This window comes from Lichenostomus cassidix, chromosome 15 (genome assembly GCF_008360975.1).
Source record: "Lichenostomus cassidix isolate B80296 chromosome 15, HeHo_3.0, whole genome shotgun sequence".
Lineage (NCBI taxonomy): Eukaryota > Metazoa > Chordata > Aves > Passeriformes > Meliphagidae > Lichenostomus > Lichenostomus cassidix.
The window spans coordinates 3,190,221-3,217,581 of NC_139496.1; the positions used below are offsets into that span (position 1 = coordinate 3,190,221).

Here is a 27,361-nt window from a genome sequence, read left to right on the forward strand (position 1 = left end):
ACCTCTGTAATCTGCTTCAGTTCTGTAGGACCAGGGTAAGTCACCTCTCTGGGCACCTGCTGGTCAGTGGGACAGTGGGACAGAAAACCTGCTCCACATCACTGGGAGTCACCTCTTCCTAATTAGATCTATCTATGGGCTTTGGTTTAAAAAAAAAATAAGGAAAAAACTCTAGAGTGGCTGTGGAAAAATCCAATTATTTTATGTTTTCAATTGCCATAAAATAGACTTCTCAAAATACAGCTTTTCCAGATTTCCATTTCACTGCTGCAACCCAAGATTAGGACATTTACGTAACAGAGCAACTTCAAAAGAATCCATAGTAAGTGTATTAGGTGGAATTAGTACTGTGTTAGAATTCACCTGAGCCACTGCACTTGGCAACACTCAGCCTTTATGAATTCATAGGATTAAAACCAAATCTAAAAGAAAAGAAAGAGGCTTCTTGTCAGCAGAGACTTGGAAATTGCTCCTGCTGCATTTCTCAGCTGACTCATCTCTTGAACAGCAAAAGGAAATTTTTACATTTTAGCCAATGTGAAGCTTCCTGATTAACAAAAGTGTGATCTCTGGAAGCTTCAGGGCACACCAGATCCTCAGACACAAACCTTACAGGACAGAGGCAGCGAGAATAAATTAAATGGAGATTGCAGCCAGAGAAATTCATCAGTGTCTTTAAGCCCCTTTCTTATTGCAATCACTCCGTTAGCCTGAATTAAATATTCAAATATTCAGCTGCTCTCCAGGGCTAGCTAAGATTTCCTTCCTTCTTGCATGCTTTGAATGAAGAAGAGCACCACGAAATGCTCTGCCCACGATCTGCTCAGGTCTGTATTTCTGCCCAGGTGGGCACCACACCGTGTGGGTTTGGGATCGGGAAGGGGAAGCATGCGATGGAAAAAGCAGCTTACTAGTCCTGAGCGGCTGGGCTTGCTGCTTACGGAGGAGGCAACGGAGCTGAGCGAGCTCAGCGAGGAGGCGCTGGGGCTTCTCTTGAGGGCTGTGGGCGTCGGCAGCACCTTGCGCACGGCGGGCTTGGCCTTGGCGGGGGTGGTGGAGGGGAAGCCGATCTTGGTCACCTTGTGCACCGGGGCGAACAGGCCGTACTTGGGCTGGCACTGGAAATACCTTCCGAGGGGAAAGCACACACAGGAGAGGAGAATTAACTTCACAGCCTGAGTTCACAAAGAATTCTAGAAGAGGAGTATAAAGGCATTAAAGGACAGGGGAGCGGCTGGTGGTGATTTCATCCACATTGGACTGCAATTTTATTGAACACTGGAAAAGGGACTTTGAGAGCTGAAACAACATCATTATATCAGACTTCAGAAATTCCTATAGCCCCTAGTTCTTAAAAAATTCCATTCAGATTCAGTTTTATATCCATGGCTTTCCCCTTCAATGCGTTCCTCTGAGCTGCCAACAGATGTGATGGCTGGGAGTTAAAAATAGAAATCAGATTTTAATTAAATCAAGTAGTTTTATATTTTATTACATCCATATAATTTATGCATATTTGATGATACAGAACATACAGAACATCCTTGGTTAAATATAGACAAAAGCCACTTCTAATTTTAAGTTGTGATCACCTAGGTAAAGGTGGGACAATCCTTGTAAAACCTCTTTTTAATGAGGTAAAAGAATCTTCCTTATGGCAAATAAGAATGAAGGTTGAATTGTGGTGTGAATTAAAGCTTTTTGATTGTGACTTATTGGAGGAAGCAACTACACTGCTCCCATCTCTACCAGGAGGCAACATTTGGTACAGGAGCTTGCAGCTCCTGGGATGATGGAAGATTTCCCTCAAGTACAACTATTGGATACCCAGAGATTTTCTTAACTGAGCATTCCTTCTAAGCTGAGAAATCAAACAGGCATTCAAAAGAAAGAAACTGTGTTTTCCATTACCAGTCTGTGAACAAAACTCACATGGGAGTAGAGATCAGCTCATCCCATTAACGTGAGAGAAGTGTTGGCATCAGAAAATTCAAACTATCGTACAACAACCCTCCCCACCACCAGCAGACAGGCAGGTTTAGAGTCTCCCTCCCTCTCCTGATTGAAAATTTCATGGAAGATATAAAAAACCAAAAGAGAACACAGAGAAAAATCTCATAAAGTAAATCTGGGGACAGACTGACCTCGTGCCAGCAACAGCTCCGTCATTTTTTCCCAGGGGTTCATCCAGTTCTACTCCACACCATTCTCCTTTAGCGAAGTCAGTTTCTCCCAAAAAACGTACAACTCCAGCTTTTGTTCCTCCAACCTAAAGCAGTAAGACACAGACTTGTATTTAATGTATTTCCAAAATAAAATACCAAATTCAGTGAAAAAGCTTTTGGCATAACCATGTTCACAAAGCACAGGAATGACATAACCAGTTCTTATTTCAAACTACATATTTTTTTGTGTATGAGTTTCTTTTAATGTTGAACAAATACTGACCTTCACAACCAAAAATATATTTAACAAGACACAGTATAACCAGTGTACTGAATGCAATAGATTTGTGCTGGAGTGTCACACAAATTTCTACCAGCAGATAAGGATTTCTAAGGTCTGTTTACTTCTTAATCTAATTCTGTGAGGAAAAATAAAAGAAAATGAAATGAGAAAAAAAATCCTTTCATATTTTCTCTGAGGAACAATTCAGATAAACTACATAGTACAGCACTCTTGTATTTATAAGAGCTGATATAAAGCATGATACAGAGCACTTGGCAAAACTGCAGATAAAAACAGCTATTTGAATCCTTGGGGAGGGGAGAATCATTTCATCTTTTCTTCACTTTCAAAAATTAAAAAACCCAACCCAAACACTCCTAAACGAAAGACTAGAAAGCAGCTGATTTCAAACTTTAAATATTAAATATTTACAGCCATTCCATTTACTTGCAATGTCTGTGAGCTACAGCTTTTCATAACACCCAGGGGATGGAAGAATTAAATTAAGTGGAGAAAGAAAAGGTGTTGTGTGGCTGACACTTGCCAGGAAGAGCCACAAGGCAGAACTGCAGGATTCCTGCAGTTTAGGAAGACAGTATGTTGTGCCCTAAATTTGTGAAAATCTGTTCAGCCTGAATCCAGCACGGTGAAAACAGGGATATGGTGATGAAAACCTCTTCAAGGGGTTCACAGAATTCCACATGGAAAACACACCAATGGTTTGAAAATGTCCACTTGGGTTTTCCAGCTTGTGTTATATAACCAGGAACATTCTGAGGCCTTGGCAGAGAGCTTGAATGAAACCTCCTATAAAATACTGTAATTTTCCTTTTTATAAACTAGAAGTTAGTATTTAATATAATTTTTACAGTAGATATTCTATTTCTTGGGGGATTTTCCCAGGATTACTAGAGAACAAAAAGCTCTTTGTGCTGTAAATTAAAGTGCACAATCACAGCACATGAGAGAATTCCCATTATTCCATTTGGGAAGTGGTCACTCAGGAGGTCACCTGTGGATAATCCAGGACTTTACACATCCACAGAGTCCCAAATCAGTGCCCAGGAATGCCACACACATTTGTGCTCCAGCTTCTGGCTCATCCACTCCCTGCCCATGGCAAATTGAAGCTTCAGCTGATGAGGAAAAATAATCCTAATCCACACAAACCTCAGAGAAACAGGGAGAAAAATGAACTTCTTTTGATATTATTCAAGTGAGAAACGTGGCAGAAGCACCTCTTGTCCACACTTAAGGTGGCAGCTCCTTCTCTCCCATTGGAAGCAACTCTGGAACAACAGCAGGTCACCTTCAGATCCTGCTTTAAGTGGCACTGTAGCAAATTATTACTCTCCATGGAATAAAAACACACAAAGTTTACAGTTATCATGACTCAGCCTAATATAGTAACTCGTAGAACCTTTGGTATTTGGTGTCCTTGGCACAGAACACACAAACAAGCACTAGGCTAGGACTGGCTTAGAAAAAAAAGAATTGTAACCACCCAAAGAGTTACACAGAACTGAGATCTCTGTGGCACAGTTGTGAAGAGGGAATATATAACTCTGATAAAGTACTTCCTGGGAAGAACTACCCCTTAAATTGAGGGATATGTTATTCACCCTCAGACATTATCTACTTTTTCTGGAGGATAAATAGCATTAACTGAAGTACAAACATAAAAATAAATTTTAACTGCACTATCAGTCCATACTGAGTCTTCCAAATTCTCCTTCTCCTTATTCCTTTTCTAGCAAGTTTGGTTAGGGTTTTCTGTCTGTTTGTGTTTGTCTTGCTCTGTTTGTTGGTTTTTCCTTTACAGATAAATTTGGAACATAGCTTTAGGTGAAAAGACTGGCTAGTTCTGATTAGAAGCTGTTTCCCTAGTCAATTTTGTACTGTTTTCTACCTGAAAAAAAACAAGAGCTAAATCAAAAGAGGTTCTACAAACCCATTTAAGAAATTAGACAGGAAAACTAGAACAATGGCCTAGATAAGGAGCATCCCTTCAAAGACAATAGTCAGGTTTGGGGTTGCACAGAGAGATTCCTCAAGCTCCTTTTCCAGAACCCTTGAACCAGGCAATGGAATTTTACTCCTATTTCGTGGCATGTATTTGTGGTGATTTTTTTAAACAAATACAAATTAATTACCTCAACACAGCCACCCACCACCTTTCCACAGGAGGGCAAGTGGGGTAAGTGAGGTAAGAGGTGTCTGAAGCACTGTGGTGGAATAGGATAACTCCATGCAAGGATTCCCAGGGACAGGAAAAACTGCTGCAATCTGTTCCCTCCAACTCCCACTGTAAATCAATCTCTGGAGAAGTAATGCTGGCTCCAGGATAACACAGATTAAACCTGGGTGCAGAATATCTATCCCTTTCTGTTTCATACCTTGGCGCTGCTCATCTTCCACGTTCAGGTAAAAAAATATAGAGTGTTTATTCTGAAGATCCTACATTCAAACAGCAAACTGGGAGACACAATCTGGAGGAATTTGGCAGTGCCCAGTGCCTCCTGGACCTGCTCCAGCCCCTGCAGTGCCAGTGACCCACAGCCTGGTGGGAGCCAGCAAATGCAGCAATTCAGATCCCACACCATATGGGGCTGCACAACACGAGATTCCCGGAGAAGCAGCAAAGTGACTCGCCTTGTAACCATGGTACCTGGGTTATTTTAAACAGGACTCAAGGAAGAGTGCCAAGGAATTTTTGCTTTTTTCCAAACCTAGTCCAGCTTCTTTGAACAAGCAGCTACCACATTTCTCTTTTTGCACATTCTGTGTGTCCTTACAAGTGCAGGAATCGCAGCACCCTATGGCAGTAATGTGCCTAGAGAATCATTTAAAGTCTATATGGACAGTTTTGCTGAATTTTAAGCAAAAGCCTTCTAACTTTCAGCTTTAAATACAGGCTAGCACTGCTCTATAAAGTCTGAGACTACTGAAGGCTTCCAATCGTTCACAGACATCTCTCAAACAGTGTATTTCTCTCCAGCTGCAATTAGTACCTGCAATGTGACAACTGCCTTGAGAAGAAAATAATAGTAATTTATTCCCCAAACCACAAAACTAGTTGCATTTGCCAGCAGATCTACTTCCCAGTAGATTTAAGGACTAAAATAAAAAAGGCCAGTTTCTAACAGAAACAGGGAAAAAATATTAAAAGGTTTCTAAAAGTTCTATGAAAAAATGGAGCACAACTACCACAAAGACAGTTTTCTATGACCTTTCATGCTAAGGCAGGTCACTAAATAATAGATAGAGAAAAGAACTGCCAGACCTTTTCTCAGTCAGTTCCCACACTCAATACAGTCAAGCTGTAAAACACAAAGCTGTAATACTCCAGAGAATCTAGGTTAGACTGCAGGTCATTATGAGGTGAAGAATTTTGCTTGGAACTCACTGGAGTTATGTCAAACACATGCAAAAAGAGATTAAATTCCATTTATCCAATTATACCTAAGCTTACATTAATTTGCTGCCAGGTAAAGTGAAATTGCAAAATGGGTTTGGAAACCTGAAGCAGTAAAAAAACTCCTGGTGAAAGGACATGGGGATGAACACGTCAGACCTTGTGAGAACCTTTGTGGAGCCACATTTCCAAAGATAAGGAGAAGTAGGAAACAAATAAATCAGTGTAATGCAGAGAAGAAGAAAGAGATGCTCTAAAAACTGAGTGTGATTGGAGCAGTGCTTGTGGAAAAGAGGACAGGCAGGGTCTGAAAACTGTCAGTGTAACAATATCACTTATTCAAACCTGCCCAGAGGAGGGAAAAGATGAATAACAACTGCTCTGTCTCCCCTTCTGCCCGAGCATGAACTTGTGGTGACTCCTGAAATATCACTTGGCTATTTCTGCATTTTCAGGACAATTCAGCATCACATTATGCAGCACTTGGAAAAGCAAAACCCATCCAGCCACACAGAGCCTTTGAAACACCTGCGATGCACTAATCAGGTTCTAATCAGAATCAGCTTCCTCTTGTTTCTCCAAATTTAGCAGAACTGTTTCCAGCTGGCAACAGAAATTGTGTTTAATTGATTTTTTCACCCCTTCAAGGCCAGAGGGAACAATGGGATCATCTCCTCTGGTTCTCATGGAACAGGTCTTTAAGTTTCACCCAATTCCATCAGTAATTAACCCTGTAACTGTACTGAGCTAATTTCTGTGGGGATGTTTTTGGAGCAGAGCTGATATCCATCAGGAAACACACTTCCACTGAAGTATTTTCATACTTAATCACTCCATTGTTCAAACATATTTAAATTTCAAATAAACCAAATTTGATTGTGGCCTCTGGCCACTGGCTCTCATTATGCTTTGTTTTGGAAGATTACACAGCTCTTCAGCATCCACTATGCAGGTATCCACCAGTTTTAAGCAAGACATGTCAATTTTTCCCTTTGAAAATTAACATCTTAAGTTCTTAAAATCTTTTCTTGCAAGATGCTTTCTCTTGCTCGAGTCATTTTCCAGCTGTATTCTGAATTCTTGCCAAATTTCAATGGGTTTTTCAAATAACTGAGGACATAAATATACAGTTCTTAAATCTGTCAATAAAGTCTACTGCTAATTTTGAGGTTAGACTGTTAGATAATATTAAAAATATTAATATAATAATAATCCCACCACATAACTCCATAATGGAGTTTTCTCCATTAAATCTATAGCTTCAGAGAAGGAAGCAAAACATATTTGATTAAACTGCCATGTTTTAATTCGTCAACATTTGCTTCCCCTGTCAGGTTTTGCCTGTCTTTTTTTCTGAGATTAGACAGATATTAAATACTTGTTTCAGACTATCTTATTTCCTTTTAAAAACACCTGCATAGAATCCAACAGTGGATCAAGGCACGACTGCAACAGTGCTAGAACATCTCCTAGACTTTAAACTGGACTCCCTAATTCAGATTTTTCAACCCAGCAATTCTGTGAATAGCAGGATTAACAATGGCAGTTTTCTTGTGTCTTTGGATATTATGGTTGAGTGACTTCACTATCTAAAAATGCAAGAGTGACTTCTGCTGTTCCCACTGATGGGAACAGGATTCACACAAGCCTTGATCATGTGGATTCTCTGATGTGCAAAGTTCTGTGAAGGCAAATTGCAGCTTTTCCAGAAGTGGTGGGCAGAGTTTCCACCTTCTGTTGGGCTGTTTCCATGGAATTTGGAAGAAGTGGCTTTGAAATCTCTCAATTTCTACCCAATTTGGTTGCAGTTGGCTTTGAAGTTCAAAAGCAAGGCCAAAGTGGGCAAAAAACCTCATGTACAGTAAGATACTCACACACTGTGCTATCACACAACCCTTCACTTCCAGAGAAAACAATTTAGTAACAAAAACTGTTGAGGTTCAATTCATTCAATCAACTCAAAGGAAACAAAAAAACCCAAAAACCATTACAGCAATTTCATACTACAAAAGCCACATGTGAATTCACCACCACAAAAAAAAAAAAAAAAGAGCAAAGACTAAATTAAGTAAATAAACTGTTCTTACTCCCATCCTGTGTTCAAATGACTGAGGACAATATGTTCCTGGATATTCCCCCTTGGGAAGGCAGGGAGAGGGGAAGGGAGCCAGGGAATCCACACACAAAAAATGAATTAACTACTACCAAAGCATGTGGGGACGTCACCAGTCTCTGCCTTTACATCCCAGTAACTCCCAAGCAATTTACAGTTAAATAAGGAGTTGCCAAAACAGAGTGACTCAGTTAGGCACGACTCATGCCTTGCTCTAAGATAAATTTAACACCTTAGTTGTGAGCAGATAGGTAACTGCTGTGTCCTGAAAAATGCTTAAAAGTAACATTAAAAGAAAGCTGAGATTGGCACAGGGAAAATCACCAGGATGATGAATTGCAGGCAAAGCCTTAGGATACCCTTTATCCCTCAGATATTTTCTCACACATGTATTTCATGCTGCAGCAGCCACTTAGCAAACTAATCTACATCATACATTACAGTATCCAAAATACGGTGGCTAAGCAGATATACATAAATATAAGAATTACTTTCATGCTTGACTTAACATGACAAAGCCATCAAAATACCTCACGGTCACCTCAGTTCAAGGATAAAGCAGAAGTGTGACTGAGCAGTTAGAACTGTCACATTTGATGGAGGAGGCTCGAGAGAAGAGCCCCAGGGGAGCAGAAAACAATCACACCTTCCCAACTTCCAAATTTTTCTTTCTTTTCCATCCTCATACGTATTATGCCAGGTATTTTTGCACTGTTTTAACTGTAACACCACCAATGAATATTTGTTTTCGTAACAGTTAAATATTATCATAGATTTTTAAACAGACTAAGCTCAGAAGTGCATTTTCTATTCAGAAAGTTGTAAATTCCAGAAAAAGGAAATCTTAAAAACGCTACAATTACAATGCTGAAGGGAGAAACTCCTCTCTACACGTGAAGTTTCTTTTTCCCTTCACTGCTTTTAAGAGCCCTGGAATGTAATCAGTTGACAGCCCTACGTCATGTTTACTTGCAGATAGGTTACATGGGTGGAAACAAATCTGACAATAATCTCCTATCAGCCCCTGCCTGTTCCAACACCAGAGACCTTGGGAAGAAACAACAAAGCAAAGAGTAACTTGCAGCCAGCTCTGTAAAACGGGGAATAAAGAGAAACTAGATGTCACTCATGCATAGAGAAGAACTTTGCAAAAAGGCCACATCAGCACATGCCTGTAAATTGAGTTTGCATCTTTTTGTGACCATATGGACACAGGCCGAGTTCCAGCTTTACAGCTCAGCCCCAGAAGCAGCAGATTTGGCAGACTGTGATGAAGCTGTAACTGGTTAAATGAATGAAAGCACTTTAATCCCTTGAGAAGGCTAAGGCCCCTTAGGTTGATAAGATTTTTATTTATTTATTTACAACACAGCATCTGGTCCCTTCAGGGAAGAGCCAACAACGCTGTCAAAACTGCTTCAACTTTTGGTACAGGCAACAGTTGTCACATAAAGCAGATTCCTCCCTTTTATTAACAAGTTGGCTTTGTTTTGGTTGGGTAGTTCAGGGAGTTTTGTTTGTTTGTTTTTAAAATCAGCTTTGCATTGGGCTCTTAAGAAACCCTAAGTGTGCAACACCAGGGCAAACAGGTTCTCTGGCCACAACTCAAACAGGAAACCCAGACTGGCTGAGCCTGAAAGTAATTTGCTTTCTGCATTGGTTCTCTGGTGTTCTTTCCCCATCTGGTTTAGCACCGAGCACAGCACTGCCACTGGTCCTTCTTTCACTGGGATTCTTATTCATACCAGGTTCAAATGCTGAAGCTGGAGCCTGATTTTCAAGAGGAAAATCAAGTGCAGCTCTGGCACTGTGTCATTAACCCCAGAAGGGCTGGACAAGGGCAGTGAAGGAAGCGCAGATTTCCACATCAATTTTCCTGTGTTACAGAATCCCCTAATACAAGATCAGGCTGTCCAGAGTTAATGTTCTCTCTCTAACTGTTAAATCACATCCAGATTCCAGAACATACATCATATGTTAAGAATGGAAATTACGCCTAATACGAAGCCATTGGAATTACTCTTTGCATTAACAACTTTTCTCGGCTTTAGCCCTATTTTCATCCAGTAAAAGATGAATCACTGCATCAAATGAAAAGCTGAATCGTGAATTACACATAATAAACCACAATTCTTTGAAATAGCTAACTTATCTACCTATATTTTCAATATTTCCACATACAATCAGAAGTTATTGTTGGTTTCTTGTTAGTGAAAGGAAAATTAAGCACAAGCTTGCTGAATATGGCTCAGATATACTGGGATTTGAGGGAGACATTTATCTCCAGAGACTCCCAAGATAGCAGAGCACAGGGTGCTGTTTCAATTAATCATCTTTGAGGAGTAAGCTACAGAAATCTAAAGGATCTCTCATTTTCCACTAGAACATCCATTTAGGGCTATAATACTTCAGTGAATACTTGTGTATTCACTCAGTTTGATTTGCTTTTGATTTGCTTTGACTCCTCTGGAAGCTCGAGAAAGAGAACTTCTAAGACAACAGGACAATGGGAATTCCTCCATGATTATTATATTTCCCTTACGGGCATTGATGTCTACCATGAGTTATTTTTCTGATGTTTACAACTCAATTTAATGGCCTGGAAATGTCTTCTTCAAATTGAGGGGAAAAACCAGGAAAGGTTGTAGCTGATTGTTGTAAGTATTTTTCTGCAGGCGCCCACAGCTGACATATCCAATACCTTGAAGCACTGTCTATTTTGATGGCAATGTCTTTTTAATATACAAGGTCTTTTGGGAAAAGAGGTTTTTCTGCCCCCTGAAAAAGCAAGGCTGCTTGTTTTGCCTCTTTTTATCTCTGTATCTATAACACTGTTCAGCACAACCTCACATGATATGCTCTAAGCAAGCCTGGTTTTGAGAATACACAGGTGATCACCTCACAGCTCTACTTAGTTTTTTTCAGTGGAATTTATTTTCTCTGGCATTTCTTTTTCTCTTTTGTTTTATTCCCTCTGGAAATTTTCTTTTTTTTTTTTTACTTCTGTGTAATTTCTTTTCTTTCACTCAGAATGAGTGTCCCAAACACTTAGTCTGTATGTAACCACTATTCTTCCTAATAGTACCTGAATTAAGGAAAGATCATGTAGGGTACCTGTCTTCATAATCAAATAAATCAGGGATACATTCACTGGAAGATTCCTTTATTACTAACTCTTCACATTTTGAAGATATCAGTTCTCCTGTAGAAGGTTGGGAGGACTCTAAAATGGGACCACACAGCATTTGGTAATTCTAACCTTAGGTGTACAAAAGACTGGTGAAACAACTAGAGATCAAAGGAGTAAGAAAATAAGCCTAAGGCATCTTTTCTATCCACACAAAACAATACAGGCCATGCACTGGAGCTTTAATCACGTCCTCAAGACTTCTTTGCACATAACAGCTTTTAATCCAACTACCTCATCCCAGCACCACTGGTTCAGTACAACTGAGGCAGCAGTTTGCTGTGACAATGCAGAAGAAAACATGAGGAGTGAGAGCTTCTTTTCCTGGAGAGGAGTAGTATTAACATCTCTGTAGGAACAGGAAAGTGTTCCAACAAAGCTGAGCTGCTGGGAAAGCATGAAACTGAACCCAACATTCCAGGTTCAAACTTGCGCCTAATTTGCATCTGTGTAACACAGAAAGTTGAGATGTAAATTAGTAAACACTAATAACTGTCAGAAAGGCCTCTTGTTCCTTGCTAACCTAGACAGGGCAGACAAAAACAGCCTTATGATTTTGCCTTTTTTGTTGAAGTTGTCCAAAACCAGCCAGTCACCAATAATAAAAAGAAACAAAGTAATTTAACTGATCCATTCAAGGTAACTCCCATTAAGGACATTTCAGAATCCAAGTAAGAGTGAAAAAAAAATGTAACAGATTGAAATACTTTGGTGTAATACTCCACACCCTGAGATCACACACTAAGATCAATAAAGTTGAGGCCATCTGATGTCCATTCTGGAATGTAATCTTGGCTGACAAGCTTTGCCTTACCCATCTATGAATCTGCCCTTTAGGACATCATTTTCCAATTAGCTGTTTTAATAGGACTCCCAAATGAGCTTTTGTCTATCACGAATTCATTGTTCTGAACTGCAGCTCTATGCTGCTGGAGGCTCCCTGTTTCCAAACTGGAATCCTCAGCAGTTGTTTACCCCACGTGTCTATAATCATCAAGAAACCTTTACAAAATGCTCCCAGCAGTTGGTCCAAGCTGCAAGAGCTGAGGGATATTGCAGCATTGAGCCCTGCAATGGTGTGGTCAGGCTGGGACACATCATGTGGCTGTGACACCACACTGTCACTTAGAGGGGAAATTCTGTGCTGAGGTGGGACTGACAACTTCCATCCAGACCCTCACCCTTTTGGGTAACATTACTGAAAAGGGGTTGTTGTGAGCATAAATAAAACCCAAAAGATGTGGAGCAGGCCAGGTGGATTTGTCCTCTGACGGAGGAGGAATGGCTGAGCAAGTGACACAAGTGACAGACAGGTCTTTCCCAACAACTGGTGCTGGCTGTAGGCTCTGAGGACAGTTCCCAGAATTACTCAGTGACATCTCAACTCTACAGTCCAGCGCTGAACAAGAGTTCAGTAGCAAGGAAAAAATATTAACACATGAATCAATTATTCAGCCAAGTTCAGGATTATTTAAACTAACCTGGCCATTTAAGATATTTACATCTGAATTATTACTAGACATGACATCACAGTCTGGGATCTACTAAAAACAATTAGCATGGGATCCCAAAAGATTAAAACCCACTAAACAAGGATCCTGTCCCTTTAACATTCATATTCCTGAGTGTCTTGTACTGGTACATAAATTATAGTTACACATCACCAACATACTGTGCTAGGAATTGCCCCAAAACCTCAAACTACAATTTGATGACTCAAGAGGAAGATTTAAAGCAAGCAGAGGTAGCAGAGAGGATGAAATACTAAGTTTAACTTGTCCTACTTAACAAACAGAATTTGGGACCTTATTATTAGCAAACTGTGGCACTTAGCATATGCTTCTTCTGCAATTTGCACTCATTAGATTCAGGGAAGGCAGACTGATGCCTTCACAGGCACTGGAAAATTCTCCCACCCACAGAGGACATCCCAGAAGGGCTCAGAAAGGTCCTTGAGGGAAAGGCAAACAAGTGGTTAAAGCCCTGATGTTGTCTGGAGGACACCAGGGCTCTAGTCTCTGACAGAAATAGCCAGGGATAAACGGCAAATCTTTGTTTCCATTGGCACATGTGTTTCCAAGAAAACACATCTCAGCCCAAATCCAGCTATCAGCCAACCCCTGCCCTCACTTCACCTTTGTCTCCTTCAACAAAACACAGGCCCTGTGTCTGAATCTCTCCTTAAACAAAAAGAGAAGTCAAATTCTTCCTTTGCAAATACAAAAAAGTAAATTAAAATACCTATCCACCTTCACTGCAGAATTATTATCTGCTGGGGCAATACAGGACAAACAGTAAAATCCAGGGGATTTTTTTTTTCCCATACAACATCCTTACTCTAACCCCAGAAATGCTTTCTATGCCAGAACACTCACACCTGCCTTTGCTTTTACCTAATGGAAATTCTAAAATTATATTATAAGTAAGAAAAGACTGTATCAAAATAAGAGTGAGACAAATCTTCAGCTTAATGATACACTTGAGTAAATCAAACCTAAAATCAGGTCTCTGTTACAGTGATCAGAGATCTGGTGGACATAGAAGGATCATTTCAGTTATAGATGAAGGCTACACAGATAGTCTTTAAATTAAGAATATAACATACACAACATACCACCACTTTTCTAATAATTATTTTTAAAAATGTTAAAACTAACAAAGCAACTCCCTTTTAAAAAGGTGAGATGATACACTGGCAGAAGCATTCAGGGGTCTGAATTTAGGAAGGGCAGCCAAGTAATGTGGCACCTGACCAAGAGCACACGTAATTCCTGACTGATCAGTGGCATTATGTGACTGCTTCTGTTCCTGCCTATCACCACCCAGGAACAATCAATTATTGAACTGGTTGCTTTCTAAAGACATGGCCCTGCACAGAGCAGAAGACCTGCATGGAAATTTCTCATGCTTGGTTTTTATTTAGCATGACTGGAGCTCTTGAAGATACAGAGAGATAAGCTACAAAATGCTGTTAAACACAATCTTTTGTTTTAAATAGTGGCAAAACAGAATAGATTAAAAACTGCCAAAATAACCATTTTATCTTGGGACTGCCAAGATCTTCCCACAGCATGCAAAGGCTTGTTTACAGAAGACACTAGATAAAAGAAAGCTAGAGCATAAACTGACATTATATTGGCCAAAGAAACAGCAGGAAAGTTTTGAGTATTAGCAGAAGCTTCAATTAATCAATCAAAAGCAGACAGGGAAACCTTACCAGAACTCGATCTCCAATTTTGAGCTCCCTTTCTCCTTTCTTTAACGATCCAGCTTCCGAGAGATTTGATATAGATTCACTGGCAGTTTTGGAAAGATTGCTAATCTGAGAAGGAGTTCCATGTTCCTTAGCAGCAAGGTGAGTTTTTTGTGGGATTCCTGAAGGAGGAAGTGCAGCAGTGGATGAGGACACTGCACTAGCAGCTGATGTGGATGTTGGTGACGTGGCTCTCGAAGCGTGAGCTGTCTGGGTACCGTTGGCTTCATCCTCTGTCACCACTTTCCTGGTCAGTTTGGATGGCCTTGTAAATATTCCTCTCAAGGGCTCACACTGGAAATAGCGAACTCCAGCTACAGAGCCATCGTTCTTCCCAATGGGTTCATCCAGGACAATCCCTGCCCACTGCCCCGGGGCAAACTGGGTTTCTCCGAGGAACTGGATGAAGCCAGGTTTGTTTCCATTGACCCAAACGCGCTCCCCGACTCTGAAATCATCCACAAACTCCTCGTGTGTATCTGCAGGGGCTGAGCTTGGGGTCTTCTCACTGGGAGCTGCTTTTTCTGCTGGAGCTGGAATCAAAGCACAATGAGAAAGAGTGGGAATCAAATACACCAATATCCCAAAGAGCATCATTACTTCCTTTCAATGTAACAAACATCTGGAAAAGCATTATTTCCGAAAGAAGATCACAACTCCTAATTTTCTTGTACAAACAATTAATCTCTGGAAAAAAAGAATTCAAAATCTAAGGACAGAGACACTGAATGCATTTAATGAAGGTTTTGGCAAAAACCTTGTAAAAATCACAGGTCTTACTTCAAAAGTTACCCAAGCATTTTTATCACAAAAAGATTCCTTTGAGGAAAATTTCTTGATCTCCAATTAGTAACCTTTAGATTTTTTTAAGTTGCACAGGTAATTTTTTAAAATCAGAAACACAAGCAAAAAATGCACTGGTGTATGGAGTAAAAAGAGTGTATACTACAGGATTCAAAGTACTTTTTGTTAGAAGATGAATAGGAGAATAATAAAGTATTTAACTATTCCTTACCAGCAGCAACAGGTGCAGGTGTTTTCAGCAATGTACCCCCGTGCTTGATGGTCTTTGAAGGAGCCTTAAGTCCACTTGGTTTTAACATACTCATCTTTTTGCAGTACCAGTGGTTATCCTCCTCGTCTGTGGCAACTATCTTTTCCCAAACATGGATAAAATATATTGTTCAAGCTTTTTCAACTCTGGAATAAACCTGTATATAAAAAGATCAGACACGAACAAAGATCAATGTTAACTCCTGCAGAAGGCATTTCTACATATACACAATCTGTGTATAAAATGGATTATAAAAGCTGCTTTACAGTAGCAACCAGAAGCATTTCCAACTCCCCATCTTCTGAATGCCATTTCCTATTAAAGCCTAAATCATCACAATAACTCACTTTGCTGGATGCTGCTGTATTTGTCTTGAGATTTAAACTAAAAGGCTATTTTAAGAAAGAAAAACAAAGCCCTTAACAGCATAGCTAACATTACACATAGATTTAACTGCTCCACACACACAACTGTTCTCAGTCACATTTTTCCAGCATTGCAATATCCCAGCAAAACCAACTTGAGATTAGAGAAATAACAGCAACAGAAATCAAGACAGCCAGGAATTTCAGGATAAAAGGAGTAAAGTTTCTAAGAGATTGGAACTGAAAAGCCCAAATTGTTTCAGAGTTACATGATGACAACTGAAAAGCAGAACCACCTCAGCTTTCTGTGACCTCAGATCACAAGATACGCTGGCTCGCAGTCCCCACCAGTGCCCCAGCTAAGAGGAGGGACTCTTCCCAACGTTGCTAGGATAGAACTTGGAAGCCAGCTAAAAGCTTTTCAGGGAACTATGTTTTGCCACAGGAGGCATCTTCTTTCTGATTACAAAAGCTTCAGAAAGGCTTTTTCATCTCTAATGAAAACTCCGTATTTTTTTACATCGAATACCAATTCAAAGCCGAACTTCAAGGCAACTGCTCTGCCCCATCTTCAAAGGAATAAACTATTCTGTGTGAAGACAGCTTGGCTTTGTGCTGACTTTCATATGAGGCACTGCCAGAACAGCTACAGCACTTAAACAGCAGCAGCACACACCTAAACAAAGACCTGAAGGGGAAAAGGAAATGGGCATGCAGTGAGTTTGCTCTGCTGTTTGCTCAGAACATGTCAAACAAGAACTACAAAGCAGCTTCTCAGTCCTGCCCTTTACTCAGCATTTCGGCACCTGTCAGGACAGAAAGTTGGGAAGCTGCAGCCTTCCCAAACCAGTGCCCAGGGGTGCAAACTGGGAGCTCAGCACCCAGTTAAAGGTAAAACCAACCTGGCAGGAGGAGAGACATCTCTGCTGCAGCAGGGAGAACTAAGGAGAAGAAACCAACCCTGTCTTTACCCAAGATTTATCCCCTCCTGTATTATGAATTATTAATCAGTGTTCCTAAAAAATCAATTCACTGCTTTGTGAACATAAAGACCAAAGTGAAACATTCCTCATGCTATTTCAAGACCTGCCACGCCAAATTCAAGGCATTTTCTAACTCTGCAATAATGCTATACATTAAAAAGCATGAATTACCACCTTGGATGTAATAGTGTTTGCCCACAATTTAAGTTCTGCTCCATTAAAATGATGAAGCAGTGCTGTGAGATTTCAGAACCTAATTTTCTAGTGCCAAAGACCAAATTGATGACAATTTGGTCCAAAATGAGTCTCCCTTAAGGAAGGTTTTTCCCTAAAGCCTGGAAGCTGGAGCTGTCCTACAGCAGTCTGCCCTTTTTTTCCATGCAATACCTCTTTTTTTGCCCCCAAAGACCATTCCAGCACCACCACAACTACATTGTGCAAGGACAGGTATATCAAGAGAAAGCACACACTAAACTACCACCCAAATAAGACTTTGCCAGTTTCAGTTAATTATTTATTAATAAATGGTTAACAAGCCTCTGCTCAACAGAAAGTTAGAATGTTCTACCACTGCATTTCTTGGCTCAGGGTACTCATTCATAGTTTAATCTTGCTCCCCACAGTCATGGGTTATATATTTGCTGTGTCATTTGCTTTTCTCCACACACAGGCCTTCAACTAGGACAGAAGCAACACAATCCCTCATGTCCTGGTTTTAGAGGTACTGAAATTGTAGTTTAATTCTACGAAATACACAAAATAAAGGCTAAAATTATAGGCAACACTTTTAGATAAATGACTGCCTCACTGCAATGGTTAAAATGCAACTTTTGGTCTCAGGGACAAAGCCTTCATAGTTGCATTGCCTAATGGAACTCATAAAACACATAAATTTGCATCAAGTGATTTTAAGCATTACACACTCCAACATATCCTAACAGGCTCCAGATGTCAATGATCTCATTTGAGTTCTCATAAAAGAGAGCAGCTCACTGCTTGTCTCAATTTGTTCTTTCCTTCCCTGAATCTGTCTCAGCTCTCCTGAAAAAGGATCCTAATAACCAAATAGCAAAAATGTAACTGTGTCCCAAAATATCCCATCAGGAACCTAAGGAAAGGTCCAGAAAGCCTCTGATAATATATTCCACTGAAATGTTCTACCAATAACAAAAATGAGCATAAAAAGATGTTTTAAGCACAGGCTTTACACTTGTGCCATTATTGGAAATATATGACTACATACAGTACAAAAATGCATTACATTTTCAAATTAATGACACTTTTTTGTGTGTGTTCTGACTACTAAAAATGTCTAATGCAGACAAGAATCCTTGCATTGAGCTTTTAGCTGATTAATAATATCCTTTTTCTTATTTACCTTTTACAGACCTCTAAGTATAATATGGATCAAGCAGCAAGTTGGGAGCCACTGGTTTAAGTAAATAAATCCTACTAATGTGATAATAGATATGAATTCTGTTGGCAAGCTGATATTAAAAATAAACAAATAAAATGTAGCCACATAACCCTGAATAATAAAGGCAGAATATTTTCCAACTGTCAAAAAAGGAATTCCTATAATAAAAAGAAAGCAGCTGTCCAATGTTTCTTTCAAGACTATTTCAGCCAAATGGGACTCCAACAAGAACTAAATTAAATAAGAACACAGGGAGAAAAGTCTCAGCTCACTCTACTTAACCCTGTAGACACGACAAGAATTTAGGAGTACCAGTGGGACCACAGAATATTTTATGTTGGAAAAGACCTCTAAGATAATTAAGTCCAGCTTTCCCTAGCTCTTCAAAACATTTCAAATAAAAAGATTAATATTTAACTTAGTTAACACCATTAACAGACTAAATACTGTAGGAAAATGCCTTGCAATGCTAATGCATTTCTAAGCTCAAAAAGAGACCATTTGATTTGTTAACTGCGCTGAGCATAGAGGAGCTTTGGAAAACACATACAAACATTCAGACTAACAGATAAAGAGTAAATATTCTAACAAGGGTTTGCAGAACAGATAACTGCTGAAAAACCTCACAGGGCCCTATAAGCAGAGACCATCACATGCAACCCCTGTGGTAGTCAATAATAGGGATCTAGAAAACAAATTCCCACACCATAAGAAAAAGGTAACGACCAAAATAAAGCCGAAAATCCTTCTGCAGAAAAGCTAAATGGAAAATATATTCCAAAGACCACCACAAGGCAGTAACTTCACCCTTCTGAGAGAAAAACAAACTCAACACAAGAAGCACTGGTTGAAATCGCTGCCTGAACAGCATTTCTTAAATACCTGTTTCATACTCATTGTTCAACTTGTTGCTGCCAAGCTTGAAGGAGTCCATGAATCATTCCTCAAATATCTGGAGTTTAAAGAAAGTAACCTGGAATTTTGAACCTGGAAAGATTTCCCCTCCAGTCCGAGTTACTCCAAGAGCTCTGACCCTACACAGTTATGAACACAACTCTTGAAATTACTGCAACCTTAAAACTAAAGCACATCAACATGTTCTGTATGATTCAAATATAATTCCTGCTACAACTCACAAAGCTGCATTTGTAGTCTCCTGGGCTGTTATTACACACCTGTAAAAAGTGACTATATATTTATTTATAAAAGGACCGAATGCTTTCAATTGACTTTATGTTTTTGAAATTCATACATGACTTAAAAATACAACCTCATTCTGGCTTTGAACAAAATCAATACCTTCTCCTTGCACTGCTGTTTGCTGCTTGCTGCCTCCTGGAGAATATTTCTCTGTGCACAAGAATGTGCCACATCAATGAGCCCAACTTCTGGAAGGTTCCAATGGGAATGAGCATAATTCATGCACAGCAGGTCCACAAACTGACCAGACTGGGACAAGCCCACCAGCATCCTTACAGGAACAATTCTGGATGAGGGGGCACAAGAGAAACTGAATCCTGGAACAAAAATCTTCCTAGTCCTCACTCCTCCTCTGCTGCATTCTGGGTCTATTGGAGATATTTCTTCCTGAGCAACCAGAAAGTCTGAATCACCCCTTTGCAAACGATGGATTACATTTACAATGAAATATTCCAGAGCACACAATATCCATTGTAAATGTCTCACTCAGCTTCAAAGTCAGAGCCACACAATTACAAGTTGCTAAACCAGAAGGATGGATTTGGAAGAGTTCATGCATTCACTTTACAGAGCTTCTCTGGAGTGATGCAGCACACTTGGTGCTCCTGGCCACTCACCACTTAAATACAATGATTTTTGAGCAATGAACTCACATCCAGGTCTCTCTGCATTGATCCACTGAAGCCAGACAGTGAAAAGGCAAATGAACTTCTCTCTGACCCTCACACTCCTGACTAACTGCAAATTCCATGTGTTTTGTGAGCTCTGATGCATTTATTGAATGGGCAGCAAGTTCAGACTGAAACACACCAGAAAGCACCGTAGGCATTTGTTAACAAAGCAAGGCAGAAACAGCAAATTACTGTGGCTCTGATGCAACACCCTCTTTGGTTTAAATTCACTGTTAAACCAAACTGAACATCTGAACATTGCTCAAGGATTTGACTGCACTGCTCAGTGATTAGAGTGGAATTAGAGGCATCTTCAGGTATCAGTAACATTGAAACTAATGTAATTTAAGAAAGAATTGATATATAAAACAGAAAACAAACAGAATTAAGAATTTAAGATTTCAATAGAGTAAGAGTTGGCATTTGGAAGTCAGTATTTGATTACTCATTCAACACAGCAATTAGGGAAAGGCAGCATTTAAAAACACAACTTCAGTTTCATTTTGTCTTCCAGAAACCATTGATTTTTATGTCAAGTAATGTGATGATCTGAATATAGCCTTCAGATACATCACTACTAGAGGACAACGTTTAATTCAATGTTTGTTATGCCAAGTGCCATGAAAACATATATATTTGGCTTACAATGCTCTGCTTAGTGCCAACATCTGGCTGGTATGTACCCATCCAACCAGTGTTTCACACCTCACCTTTAAAGGTAGAAAAAATTAGCATTTAAAACTCAGCTGATCAGGTAGAAAATAATAAAAGGAATCCAGACCTTTCCAGTTTGTTGTTTGCAGATACTGGAACAGGAAATTAAAATTTAGTGAGAAAATAAGCAAGAAGATCTCCTAACTTATCCAGGATCCTTATGACATTCTGCTTCTGCTCTCCAGTCCAATCCAACATAACCATCACAGGAATTCCAGAGGTAAACCCTTCACAAAGGCAAACACTCATTCTACAGGAACCTCAAAGCCACGATTTCTTATATTGTGTTTCTGCTATAAATATGAATTTTACAAGGGACAGACTCTGGAAGACATGCATCTCTACTTACTTTAACCAGGCATAATTATTAAATTAGCAAAACAAAAGTGATTCTTTCTCTTCTGGGGTGCCTTCACAGTTGCTACCAGGATAACTCCAGGAAATCACTGCTGCATGCAAGTTTTAGTAGGGCTTTAGTCTAACCCAAACACAGTTTGCTTTTGCTGCCATAATAACACAAGCCCAAAGCCTGCAGGAATTTGGGAAGTTTGCCCACAGGGATGACACAGCTCCTCTGACAGCGGCACTGATGTGATGAACTCAACCTGAAACGAAGAGTGGCAAAAACCAACAGAAACTGAAACAGAGCTATACTATCACTGGCAGAGGTCCTGAAAAACCTTCCAACTCTGTTTTCCAGGGCACTGGTTTAGATAAACATTCCTTAGTCTGAGGCAACCAGTGTGTTCAGTGAGACAGAACCACAGAGGGATCTCCAGAGCAGTCCCAGGGCTGTAACACGAACACTCTGCCCTGTCATCACTCATCCCACCATCAAACCATCACACCCAGGCTAAGGACATCCCCAGAAATAGCTCCTGGGTTTTCACTCTAAAGAGCAAATCCCTGTTTCCTTAAGATCCCAAAGATGCTCCTTCTGTCTTGTACGCTGAGATGGATTGGGGAAGAATGTTTGGGAATCAATCCCAAAGCCCTACAATGTTGTCACTCATTAAGGACATGGGAACCTACAGCTCAACCAGCAACTTTATATTTATTTCTTAACTGAAATCAATATCAGAAGTTGTATTTCTGTACCACAGAGATGACTGGAACTGTTCTCCACATAAATTCACAGATCTCAGGGTATTCAAAACCAAAGACTTTTAGATGATCTTGCAACATCAGCCAGGCTTGCACCAAATCTATATTTCTCCTTTGATTTTGAACCTGCTGGGTAATTTCAACTAAATAAAATAAAAGGCAGGAGATCTCTAATAAAAATAAATCATATTCCGACAAGTTTCACAGAAGCACGTGAGCCAGGAAGAGGAAGACTTGTGTTTAAGGAGTCTTGAGTTTCCCCCAGTACCTTTAGAACTGATTTCTGAAGCAAAGAATTTGCCATCAATACATTTGGTAGCAGCAGGTTATCAGTCTGGAGATCTTATAAAACTTGAATACATATAGTTAGGAAGGCAACCATTATGAGACCCAAATCCACTGAAAATTGGTTTTAGGGAATTACTGAGCTGTTAAATAAGACACATGGCTGTTCTTCTACCTTGGGAAGAGCAGGATATTTGCTGCAAATTGTATAAACAGGATTCTCCCAGAACATGCCTGGGAAAGGGAAAAGGCGGGGTAAATTCCTATAACTCAGAAACTGCACTAAGAAGAAGATGAATCAGATCAAAGATAGTAAGAGGCTTAGGACCTGAAACCATCAGTCAGATATTACAGCACTGCTATGAGGAAGGTAATTCATCAAAGATTCAGCTCCGCTTATGGATTTTAATTCTGCATCAAGGACACTTTAAGTCACCCTGTTTTATCATTCTAGAACTTGCTATGCTCATTCAGATTCCTAAATGCCTCAGGATCCTCAGTAAAGAAACACTGAAACACAGACTGTTGAATATGAAGCACAAATGAGAGAGGATGTCTGTAACACTAAAGATACTATTTTGGGCCAGCAATTTGTGAGTAATTTTTTCTTAACCTCTTGTTATTTCAAATAACCTGTTCAATCTTTTTAAAAAGATTCTGCCTATCTTTAATTAATCAGGAAGAGCTGATAATTGTTAATATGATGCAAACTCTTAACATTTCAAGTTGCCACCATGCACACAGATTATAAAAACATTGCTGCTCTGGTCTATTAAAAGATCAGAAAGCACATGATCCTCCCTCCTTAGCACATCACTCCCTACAGAAGGAGTCAAGGATTGAGGAGTAGAGAAAGTTTGCAACTAAGTAAATAATTGCCACCTCTTCCAGTAAGCCCATTATCATCACTTACTAATTTTCTTACATTTTTTCCAGGAAGTTCTCATCTTTCCCAAAAGACCTCAACTTCAGTAAGAAAAAGAAAAATTTGTTTGACTGTCCACACTGACTTCTGATGATAATAATGCACTTCTGCCATCCCGGTAATTGCATTCAGTCACAATAAAATGATGACTTTGGAATAGCAGAGCATCAAGTTTAAGTTATTTGATCTAAAATTTAAATTCTGAGTAGGAAAATACCATCTCCAAACAGCCTCAAACCCCAAAGCATTTAAAGACACAAAGGCTTCTCCCTAATACAATTACAACTGAAGCAGCTGAAACAAAGATGCTGCTTTTTATAGTGAGGATTTAATTTTGATAGACTTGGGTGCAACTGTAACTGTTTCACACTGGGTAAAAAACATCAAGTCAGCTGTCTCTTTTTAGCTCTCCATGTTCTTAGCCTTTGAAATTAGCACCATGACTGCTGCACGGCTGGCACAGAGCTCAGGACAAGTACAATTTCAGAACTTAGATAAATATTGCCGTGATTGAGTGGATGCTGCTGCCAAGCAGAGCAGCAGAATGAGAGCGTCAAATAAGCTAATTCTATACAATACTGAGTTTTTCTCTCTGCCATGCAATTTCCCCTCATAATAAGCCAAAAATATAGACAGTAAGATTATAAACATCAGGGGAAATGAATAGCTTTTAATGGTGGTTCTTCTGGAACCAGTAGAGTGAAGACATGCCTTATAAATTAAAAGAATGTATGGTACTATTCTTATGAGTTTGTACAAATAATTAAAAGATACTCCAACTGGAACAACTTAGGTGGGTGTTAAAGTACAAAACTGTACAGCCTTCCTAAGATACATCTTCTAAATCCTTCACAGCCTTTTGGGGGCCAGGAGGCAGTACAGATTTGTGGATATTTCTAAGGATAATTCACAGAGTGCAGCTTCACTGTGCAAAAATGAATGTGGAAGACAGACACCTGGACAAGCAGGAGGTGTTTAAATCACCAGGGAGCAGCTGACAGAGTTCTGCTGGTCAACACCAAAGAAATGGCTGCTCCAGCAGAAACTGGCATGGGGCTGAGGGCAGCTGAGATTACAGCTAATGCAGTATATAATTGCCTTTCATTAAATAACAAAACACCATCCATCTGAGGCATTTCCAAACACGCCGCTCCAATAAGGATTCCAGCGAGTTACTCTTTATACGTGCCAGCAGAGCCAGTAGTCCCTAAGGAATGCCAAAGGATTAAACAAGAGCTGCATTCATTCATGGTTGTCATGTTCAAACATTAGAAAACTTGCATTCAACATACAGAGTTAACATTTGACCCGAGTGTTTTAGAAAGAGAAAGAAAAGCAGCTCTGAAAAATCATATTGGCAAGGCAGAGCTCTCTATTTCTTTTTAAGGAGGATCTATTCTGAAATATTCTCAGTGCCTCCCAAGAAAAACTTTAGCAGGGCTAAAAGGATAAGGGGAGGAACACTAAAGGAATTATGCAATCTGCCCAAGCTGAGTAAATAAAGGCTGTCCTGGGTATGCACAGTCAGAAGATGGCAAACAGATACAACCTGTAAGTCAGACAGGAAATCTTCACGAGCTCTAGGAAGTGGTAGCAATCAGCACAGAGAGCACTGCTCCTTCCTACACTGTAATCACACGAGGAAAAGAGGCTGTTATTCCCTACAGAATACATCTGGAATGAGCACACAAGACAGCTGGTCTTCTGCCCTCACTAGAAAGCTGAGATCTTCTCTTTAAGGGAAACCATGCAAATTATATAAAACTCTTTTTTGCCAAATAAAATCTCCCCGTGATCCCTAAAGATACAGACATTTGAGGTCACATTTCCAAGCTTTTCTGCTTCAGCCAACTCATCCCTCTCCCTTCAATACACGCAAAGCTTCAGTGCACTCTAGCAGAGACAGAAAATCTCCCAGCACATATACAAGCACTGGGCAGGGAGAGAACTCTGAAAGCTTATCATTTTACACCAAGAACTAATAATCCTCAGCATGTAAATGAAGAAGTTTTGTACTTGAGCAGTTGAACTTTCCTTAGAATGGGACATGCTGCTGTGGGCTGGAGGGGAGTGTTTACTTTTCCTCCACAGTATCTACTTTGCAATCTTCCTACTGTTGCAGCAGGTGCACAAGGACACACACTCAGGAAAACCACTCTCTACCGCTGCTAGTTTCAACTTCACATTGCATTCAGAATGCATATTTCTGTTCTTTCAATAAAATACTTTGCAAAGCAGCCAGCATCAAGGCATTTTCTCTTTCGTACCTCTTTTTCTTTCTTCTTCCTACGTGTCAACACAAGTACCACATGTTTTAAAATCCTTCTGCTCAAAGATCTCAAAGCAACCTCTGAACTTCTATAAAACCCATTCAGCACAGTGGGTAAGTGGAGGGGTGGGGAAGAACAAGTCTTCATTTCACAGTCATATTTTTAATCATCAGCATATACAATCAGAGAGCCAGTTTTCCTCCCCATGCTCTGTTTTGGAAGATTCCTTTGGTGTCGGCTTCTGTTTGTTTATATTTTAAAAAAATTATTTAAAGCACGGAATCAGAACAAAGATGAAAGGGGAAAGTAACTGCTGATTTTTTTTATGCAGCAGGAGCCACATTACCCCGTCAGTAAGAGCAGCAATTACCCTGTGCCCCATGCCAGCTCTGGCACAGCAAAGGGAGCTCTGCATGGCCTGAGGTAGAGCAGTGTAGCGGGAGCAGGAGGGGCCTGGAGCAGCTCTGACACTGCCCAGAACATGGCAGCGAACTCTCCTCAGCCACCTGAGGGGATGCAGGAGCAGCTCACCTGCAAAGCAGGAGCTTTTAGAACCACACGAGCATGGGCAGCGGCCAGGGAAAAAACCCCAAAATGGCAAGGTAGATTATTAGTAAAATATCCGTATGCAAGTGCAGGTCAGCGCTTACCGAGGAATATAACGAATATCCAGCTCTCTTCCCTCAGAGCCACCCGTTCAAGCCACCGCTACCAGCACAGCGCCGCAGCTTCCCAGGACGAGCCTCGAGCAGAGGCTGCGATCCACCCCTCGTGTCCCTGCTCGGCACAGCCCCACGGGCTGAGGGGACGAGGCCGCCCCGCCGCTGCTCCGCGCCGTTCCGGTGTCCGCAGCGCCCCGTCCCGCCGGGCTCGGCCGGGCCGCTGCGGGGCGGCGCGGGCAGCACGTGTGGCGGCCGCTAACAGCCCTCAGCGCCGGGCCCGGCCCGCCGCCCCGCTGCCCCTCAGGGCCCCGCCGCTGCCCCTCACGGCCCCTCGCCCCCCGCGCCCTCAGACCCGCCCAGCGCGGCGCCCGGACGGGAAGCGCGGAGGCCCCGAGGCGGGAGGCGGCGGCCGCGGCTCCCCTCACCCTCAGGCGGCACCGCAGCCCCGCGCGCTCCCCTCAGGGCGGCTCCCCCCTGCCCCGCCGCCTCACCGGCTCCGCCGCCAGCACTGCTCCCGCCGCCTCCTCGGGCTGCTGCTCCCGCTCCCGTGGCTGCTCCCGCTCCCCTCTGCAGCGGCGCCGCCCCGGCTGGCAGGAGGCGGAGCGGGGCGGGCACAACGTCTGCGCCCGCCGGGGCGGGGACTGCACCAGCTCCAGCACCAGCAGCGGCACCGGCGGTGCCCCGAGCTCCCCGCGCCCCCTCCTCTCCCTTTGTCCGCCCCCCGCTTTGTTCGCCCCGCGGCAGCCGCAGCTCGGGGGAGGGAGCGGCTGTGCCCCGGCTCGGGGCGAGCTGGCCGCGCCCGGTGGTCCCGGAGCTGTCGCTGTCGCTGCGGCACAGCCCGGTGGGTGGGAGGGGGAGAGGGTGGGCATAGGCTGGGAGGTGTGAAGCACATCGCTCTGCTGGGTGAATAACTTCACTGTCTGCTGCTTCGCTCCATTTTCCTTTTGTCCTGATGCCCAGAAATTGATCATCCGGAAATTTATCATCGCGAAGTACTGAATATTTTTATTTTCGTTGTGTTTGGGAAGCGACACATTGGAAGCTGGCGTTATCCCGCTGCTAAAGTTTAAACAGCTGGAGCGGCAGCTCCAACGCCATCATCAACAATTTAATGCCGATTTTCAAGGCTGAATCAAACAGCTCTGCTCCACTTCTTCCCCTCTTATAAACAGGCAGCAGAGCTCAGCCAGAGCTGGCCCATCACTGCTGAATTCCTCACAAAGCAAACCTCGGTTTGCAATCTCATAGCTTGTTTGGTTTCTGCATGATGCCATTCGAACAAAAGGGTGATGAGA

General features: G+C 41.4%; 1 protein-coding gene across 10 annotated transcripts in view; it reads right to left on the reverse strand.

Annotated features, from left to right (window-relative positions):
- Nucleotides 1–26,706, reverse strand: part of CLIP1 (CAP-Gly domain containing linker protein 1) — a 61,772-nt gene extending 35,066 nt beyond the window's left edge. For 8 of the 10 annotated variants that reach the window (XR_014855284.1, XR_014855282.1, XR_014855283.1 and 5 more), the window contains exons 1-5: nucleotides 26,558–26,706; nucleotides 15,432–15,627; nucleotides 14,381–14,949; nucleotides 2,145–2,269; nucleotides 912–1,128 (exon numbers count right to left, since the gene is read on the reverse strand). Coding sequence is in view for 2 of the 10 variants with exons in the window: in XM_085075523.1 (XP_084931649.1) it covers nucleotides 912–1,128; nucleotides 2,145–2,269; nucleotides 14,381–14,949; nucleotides 15,432–15,525 (1,005 nt within the window). In the remaining 8 variants the exon portion in view is untranslated. Of the gene's footprint in view, nucleotides 1–911; nucleotides 1,129–2,144; nucleotides 2,270–14,380; nucleotides 14,950–15,431; nucleotides 15,628–16,355; nucleotides 16,482–26,054; nucleotides 26,289–26,557 lie in introns of those variants that run through there. The other 2 variants (XR_014855279.1, XR_014855280.1) reach the window with 2 other exon arrangements.
- Nucleotides 26,707–27,361: the final 655 nt, after the last annotated feature.